Here is a 7,800-nt window from a genome sequence, read left to right as displayed (position 1 = left end):
CAAAACTCACAGGTGTCCATGTCTTGGGCACTATTACTGTCACCATGTCCAAGAAGACATTAGAAAGTTGGAACCAGGATGATGGGGGCAGATAGCACAAACACAGGACAGATAAAATCAGAGAATACCCCCACCCTGTTTTCTTGCATGGTTGTAGCCGTGTGACAAGGTGATTTATGACATTCCTGAGAGCAGGTGGCAGGCAGGAGCACATGGACAGGCACTGCTTCACTAGCAACTCCAGGATCTCATCAGGGCACTCACAGCCCATCTTCTGGGAAGTACACAGTGGGCCCAATGTGGCTTTATTGCACATCATCGCTTTAGATAAACTAGCTCTCCTCTGCAGAATCCTGCACGTCCACACTAAATGGAAGTGTACCGTGGTGCCCTCAACTCCAGTGACTGCTGCTCACACCCGGTCCCCTCAGAGTCTGGCATGGTCAATGTGCTGGGCAGATCTTGGAGGGCTAGACAGAGTTAAGCACTCTCTGACAAGGCCAAATCTGAGATGGCACTGCCAGGATGATGCTGGACACAATTCCCTGGTGAGAGTCCCTGGCAAGTGTGCAGTGCTCTAAGTACCTTGAGGAACAATTCTCAGTTCCTAAGTACCCAGTGGCCTCTTCTACTCTGAAACAGGAGCTGCACAGAGGCTGAAGTCAGCCTGAGAGGGCCTAACTCCAGCTTCAGAATCAAACTGTAGGAAACAGGAAAGAGGATGGGATGAACAGAGCAGTTTCCACATCCAATGTTCCAATATTGGCTTTTTAATGGTCTTTTGGAGCAAAGAAAGTTGGAGGTAGGAGGTAATTCAGGAGGAGGCAAGAGCGCTCACTCTCTCTCCCTAGCTCTCTCTCACTCACTCTTTCCCTCCCTCCCTCTCTCTCAGCTCACACATCTCATATATAAATGGGGTGGCATCGTTTGTAGCTTATCCTTTTCCGGCAGGTCGGGCAAGTCTTAGTATTCCTGAGGGAGTCACGGAGGCATCGGCTACAGAAAATGTGACCACACATTGTCGAGAAAACAAGGCGTCCCTTCCGTACAATCTCTGAGTACCCATCCATGCAGATTGGACAGATGATCATACCGGATGGTCTGTGTTCTGTCGTTGAGACATCGCTGGCATTTCTGAGAGACTGGGTGGTGAAGTCTCTGTTGCTAGACGACTCTTCATCATCGCTGATCACCACAAAGCTGTCAGCCTGGTTCTGACGTGAGCTCTGCACATTTCTCCTGGACTCTCTCATCTCATCCACTGTCTCAACAGAGTCATTGAGAGTCAGGTCAACCACCACAGGCTCGGGTGATTCACAGGTGAGGTCCACAATCTCATCTTCTGTGCTTTCCACGAGTTCTATGGGCTCTGCTTCCGAGGCCATGTAGAGGTTGAGGCAGTTTCCCGAACTCGTGTCTGGGCTTGTCTAGAATGTACTGTACCGGCACGATGCTTCCTCGTACTCAAGAGTGTTAGGCTTCAGAAAAAGGCACTTGCTGGGTTCTGTGAGAAACACCTCTCAGCCTCACACCTGGCTGGCAACAGGTGAGCAGTCAAAGAAATGTCTAGTCCCTGCGAATCCTGGAGCTAATCTCATCCGGTTGCTGCAGCCAACAACACCCTGTAGCGAGCAAGACCTATGGAAAAACACACAAGTTTTATAAACCAGACCTATAGAGATGAGCATTCATCCAGATTGTGGCTTTAAATACCATTTCCCACTAAGAGCAAACCAGGGTTTTTTAACTAACTAGTTTGTTCCAGGTCTGGAGCAGGAAATGAATGAGTCTCAAATTACCAAATACTTATCCATGTTTTTATAATGATTCGATTTTTTTAATAAATAAATAAATACATGTCAGAGGGTTAAGCACTTGCCTTGCACATGATCGACTGGGGTTCCATTCCTTGAGCCACATATGATACCCTGAGCCCGGCCAGGAGTAATCTCTGAGAGCAGAGCCAGGAGTAAACCTGATGTGGCCAAAATTCCCCATAAAAATAAATAAATAATATTAGCATATTATTAGCACCATGCAAAGGACTCTAATGTGTGCAGAAACAATTAACAGTTTATCTTTTAGGACTAGGATTACAGATAATTTTGTTCAAAGTCGAGAAAATTCTAAATTAGAAAGATTGCATTCATCTGGGGAACATAAAGTAACAAAATAGGAGACTAACACCCAAGAGTGGCCGAGATTAGTACCAGGAATTTTGCTCGATGGCTTGGAGGCCAGCCACACATTCTAGGGGAAAAGGGAGCTTAGATAGAGAAGGGAGCAACAAATAAACGGTGTTGGGAGGATCCTCCCAGGATGGGAGAAGCATGCTGAAAGTAGACTATAGACCAAATATGATTGCCACTCAATGCCTCTTTTGAAAACCACAATACCCAAAAGGAGAGAGAGAGAACAAAAGGGAATGCCTTGCCGCAGAGGCAGGGTGGGATGGGGTGGATGGGGGGTGGGAGGGATACTGGGATCCGTGGTGGTGGAAAATGGGCACTGGTGGAGGTATGGGTACTTGATCATTGTATAACTGAAACCTAAGCACAAAAATTTGTCTACAATTGTACCTCATGGTGTTTCACTAATAAATTTTTTAAAATAAAATAAATTAAAAAAATTAACATGGGGCTGGAGAGATAGTACAGCCAATAGGGCACTTACCTTACACGTGGTTAACTGGGGTTCAATCCCCCACATTGCATATGGTCGCCTGAGCACAGCCAGTAGTTACTATTTTGTGCAGAGCCAGGGGTAACACTTGAGCATCGCGGGGGATGGCCCATCTCCCCAAATTAATTGACATGTATTACATGCATAATTAGCAAAAACACAGTTAAATAAAAAAAAGTATTAAGAATGCCAGTGTAAAGAAATTCTCAGGCCAGTGACTAATGTTTTCTAGTGCTCCATAACATATGTAGGTCAGAGGATATTTTAGGGTCTTGAGATTATGACATCACAATCATCTGTGAAAGAGCAGTTGGCTGCAAGGATCATTTAGGGCAAGATAACTTTCTGTTGCAGCTAGAGTGTTGAGTTGCATCTGCCAGATACGAGGACAGGAATTTCAAACTCAAATCATTCTTTTCATCTCCCTCATTCTTCTGAAGGCTCCATCTATTGGAGATGGGCAAAAAGAAACCTTACTGGTGGTGCTCTCATATCAGTCAGGGGCAAAGCAGATAGTCTGTGTTCACCCTATATTGATGCCTGGGTTGGTTGTCAGAGCTGATTCATGCTTAGGAGAACAAAAATTCATTTAAAACAGTAGTTTTTTTAATTAATTTATTTATTTATTGAATCACTGTGGGAAAGGTTACAAAGCTTTCAGGTTTATGTCTCAGTCATGCAAATATCAAACACATTTCCCTTTACCAATACTTATTTTTTACCCTGAAGAACCCCAATAAAACCCCACCCCCCACCCCTCCCCGTCCCTGTGAGGCAGATGAATTCTAGTTAACACTCTATCTGCTTTGATTAGATTCATTATTTCAATAAGATTCACCACTATTATTTAGAGTTTACCCCCCCCCCCCCAAATCAGACATGCTGAAAAAGCATTGTGAAGTGATTTGCTTTCTACAGCTGGGTTCAAGAATTAAATGTTGGTTTTGGATTTCTGCTATTTTACCTATTGACCCTGGAAGTATTTCTACTGAAAGTCAGATAGTTAAGAAATTGGTTTCTGTGTTCTGGAGTCGTGGCCGTGCTGGAGAGCCGCTCGCGGGGGGCAACCGGTGGCCTCGGTAGGGCGTGAAGGGCGGAGCGAAACGCCCCCCTTCCCATGAGGTTTTAGTCACCCCCACACTCCCGGCTCATACCTGCTGTCCACAAGGCTTCCATGTGGCCGCCATCTTTCTTTCCAGAGGGAGGAGGGCGGAAGGGAGCAACACCCTTTCCCCTCTGGGCAGAAATGATTGCCTGGATTAACGCATAGTCCTTTCACTTTTCTGCTCCAAGCTGCTGGGTTCTGCATTAGGTCATTGTGCTTCTGGGGCTGTGGCCGTGCTGGAGAGCCGCTCGTGGGGGCAACTGGTGGCCTCGGTAGGGCGTGAAGGGCGGACCGAAACGCCCCCCTTCCCATGAGGTTTTAGTCGCCCCCACACTCCCGGCTCATACCTGCTGTCCACAAGGCTCCTATGTGGCCGCCATCTTTCTTTCCAGAGAGGAGAGGGCGAATGGGGCAACACCCTTTCCCCTCCGGCAGACTTGCTGGGCTGGATCAATGCATAGTCCGTTCACTTTTCTGCTCCAAGCTGCCAGGTTCTGCATTAAGTCCTTGTGCTTCTGGGGCCATGGCCGTGCTGGAGAGCCGCTCGTGGGGGGTAACTGGTGACCTCGGTAGGGCGTGAAGGACGGACCGGAACGCCCCCCGACCCATGAGGTTTTAGTCGCCCCCACTCCCCCGGCTCATACCTGCTGTCCACAAGGCTCCCATGTGGCCGCCATCTTTCTTCCCAGAGGGAGGAGGGCGGAAGGGAGCAACACCCTTTCCCCTCTGGGCAGAAATGATTGCCTGGATTAACGCATAGTCCTTTCACTTTTCTGCTCCAAGCTGCTGGGTTCTGCATTAGGTCATTGTGCTTCTGGGGCTGTGGCCGTGCTGGAGAGCCGCTCGTGGGGGCAACTGGTGGCCTCGGTAGGGCGTGAAGGGCGGACCGAAACGCCCCCCTTCCCATGAGGTTTTAGTCGCCCCCACACTCCCGGCTCATACCTGCTGTCCACAAGGCTCCTATGTGGCCGCCATCTTTCTTTCCAGAGAGGAGAGGGCGAATGGGGCAACACCCTTTCCCCTCCGGCAGACTTGATGGCCTGGATCAATGCATAGTCCGTTCACTTTTCTGCTCCAAGCTGCTGGGTTCTGCATTAAGTCCTTGTGCTTCTGGGGCCGTGGCTGTGCTGGAGAGCCGCTCGTGGGGGGTAACTGGTGACCTCGGTAGGGCGTGAAGGACGGACCGGAACGCCCCCCTTCCCATGAGGTAAAACAGTAGTTTTTATAATTGTTTTTAAACTCCATTTATATCACTGCTCAAAATTCATAGTTTTATAGTCAGCAGGCTATTATTCTCAGAAAAATTCATGTATTTTTAGAATTAATTTATCTATATTTGCATTAAAATCTTTCCAAAAAATTTCATGTGTCTTTACAGATTGATTTCTGATCAGGTGATTTATTAAATTTTTAAAGCATTTAGTTTTAGCCATTTTCTTCTCTTTGCTTCAGTAGGGCATAGAGGTTGGAAGGAAAGGGTTGATAAATGTGGCTCAGTAATAGAACTCACACTGTGCATGTGTAAGGCCCTGTGTTTTATTTCTGGCAACATATACAATTGGAGGGGAAGACTTCACAGAGGCAACACTCTTATGTTTCACCATTTAACCATGGGCTTCATAAGTGAGGTTGTAGCTAGACCCGTGAAAATAAATCCTCAGAGTTTATTCAGATAACTGAATCAGAAACTCTGGAGGTGGAGCTGAGAAAGGTGTGTTTTAACATGCTGTCTAGGTAGGGTTTCAGATTAAATGTAACATGGTCTAGTTAATTTTACTTTCAAAAGTAATTTTTGTAATATTTGGGAATGCTTATAGTCAAACTCATTTAACTGGGTCCCTTGTGTTTTTATTTATTATCTTCTAAATCTCACAATCTGACATCCAAATGATTCCAAACCATACTAAAGTTTGGAAATCAGTGGGCTAGAGGTAAAAGGATAGCCCAGGAGTCAGATGAATCTGAATCCACCACTTTTTCAGCAATGAGTGGAATTCTGCAAATATGACTGGTATCTATGCATGAAAAGGGAGACTAAGGAGGGAGATCAGTCAGCCTCAGGGCCTAGAGTAAAGTTTAGTAAGATAAAGGACATGGATTTTATCAGAAAATTCTAACAAAATTTGAGAAGCTGCTCCTCTAGGGTCTGTAGGGTATTATTCTCACACCCCATAACTTTGGTCTGTATAGGAGACAGGGCCAGGGTGGATTAATGGGTAAAACACAGGAGTGAAGCTCAGAATTCTCTGAGAGAGGAAAGAGTATAAAGAGAAAAGGAAGAGTCATGACTTAGAAATGCAAGACGTCAATTTATATTCGCAACAGGTTCTCTACAACTGACTTTGGTTTTTTTTTTTTTTTGGCTTTTTTGGGTCACACCCAGCGATGCACAGAGGTTACTCCTGGTTCATGCACTCAGGAATTACTCCTGGCCGTGCTCAGGGGACCATATGGGATGCTGGGAATTGGACCCGGGTCGGGTCGCGTGCAAGGCAAATGCCGTACCCGCTGTGCTATCAGTCCAGCCCTCTAAAACTGACTTTGTAAGGAGAAAAATTTGTGAAAAGTCATTCCCTGTATAAAATTAGCACTGGTTATTTTTTAACATTATTTTTTAATTTTTTTAATCACCGTGAACTAGAACATTATGAAGTTGTTCATGATTGGATTTCAATCATATAATGCTCCAACTTCCATTCCCCGTGTAATTTCCCACTGACCTCAGGTTCTCTCCCATCCCCCAACAAATAAATCTTAACCTCAGTCTGCCTCTATGTTAGGCACTTCTTTTCTCTCTTTCTCCTCTCTCATTTTAGGCATTATCAGTTTATCACTGGTTATTTCTTTTTTTTAACTGCTATTTTATTTTTATTTTTTTAAACACCATGAGGTACAGTTATAGACTTATAAATTTTCGTGCTTGGGTTTCAGTTATACAATGATCAAGTACCCACCCCTCCACCAGTGCCCATCCTCCACCACCACGGGTCCCAGCATCCCTCCCGTCCCACCCTGCCTCTGTGGTAGGGCATTCCCCCTTGTTCTCTCTCTCTTCTTTTGGGTACTGTGTTTTGCAAGAGAGGCATTGAGTGGCAATCATGTTTGGTCTATAGACTACTTTTAGCATGCTTCTCCCACCCTGGGAGGGTCCTCACAACACCCTTTATTTGGTGCTCTCTTCTCTATCTGAGCTTCCTTTTCACCTAGCACGTGTGGCTGGCCTTCAAGTCATGGAGCAAAATTCCTGGTACTAATCTCAGCCATTCCTGGATGTTAGTCTCACGTTTTGTTGCTTTATGTTCCCCAGATGAATGAAATCTTTCTGTGTCTATCCCGCTCTTTCTGATTCATTTCGCTTAACATGATACTTTCCATGTAGTACCACTTGTATGTAAATTTCATAACTTCATCTTTTCTAATAGCTACATAGTACTCCATTGTGTAAATGTACCAAAGTTTCTTTAACCAGTCATCTGTTCTCAGGCACTAAGGTTTTTTCCAGATTCTGGCTATTGTAAAGAGTATCACTGGTTATTTTAACCTGTGGAAATGTCTAGAAATATTTGGGGGGCATGTAGATTTGGGCCACACTCAATGGTTCTCAGAAACCACTGCTGACTCTGTATTCAAGAGTCATTATTTGGAGGTGATTGGTGAACCATATGTAGTATCAGAAATCAACTCTGGGTGAGTTACATGCAAGACAACTTACACTCTGTAATTTCTCTCCATCCCTGGAAATATTTTTTTATTGTACCGTAGAGATAGGAGATCAAAAACAAAACAATAATGGTTCTTTTTATGTGAAGGCCTCCTTTAAGAGCTCATTTAACCTTAAATAACTTTTATATTATATTATTTGTATAAATTAGTTCACAATATTTGATTCCATTTAATATTCAAACACCAATCCCACCACCATTACACCTTCCCACCACCATGATTTAGATGTTTCCATTCCGAAGCTCAACGCCTGCCCCAAAGCAGAACCAAAATAATTTAAATAACTTTTA

At 44.9% G+C, this 7,800-nt stretch overlaps 1 protein-coding gene across 1 annotated transcript; it reads right to left on the bottom strand.

Moving 5' to 3' along the window:
* Positions 1-902: 902 nt before the first annotated feature.
* Positions 903-7,519, bottom strand: LOC130038105 (E3 ubiquitin-protein ligase RNF4-like). The gene is given in 3 exon segments (XM_056130036.1): positions 903-1,387; positions 1,390-1,478; positions 7,500-7,519. Coding segments are annotated over 3 exon segments (594 nt in total).
* Between the last annotated feature and the right edge of the window lie 281 nt (positions 7,520-7,800).

The sequence above is a fragment of the Sorex fumeus genome, unplaced genomic scaffold (genome assembly GCF_029834395.1).
Source record: "Sorex fumeus unplaced genomic scaffold, SorFum_2.1 ptg000073l, whole genome shotgun sequence".
Taxonomy (NCBI): domain Eukaryota; kingdom Metazoa; phylum Chordata; class Mammalia; order Eulipotyphla; family Soricidae; genus Sorex; species Sorex fumeus.
Note: the sequence above shows the minus strand (reverse complement) of the source record. Positions and strands in the feature narration are given on the sequence as shown.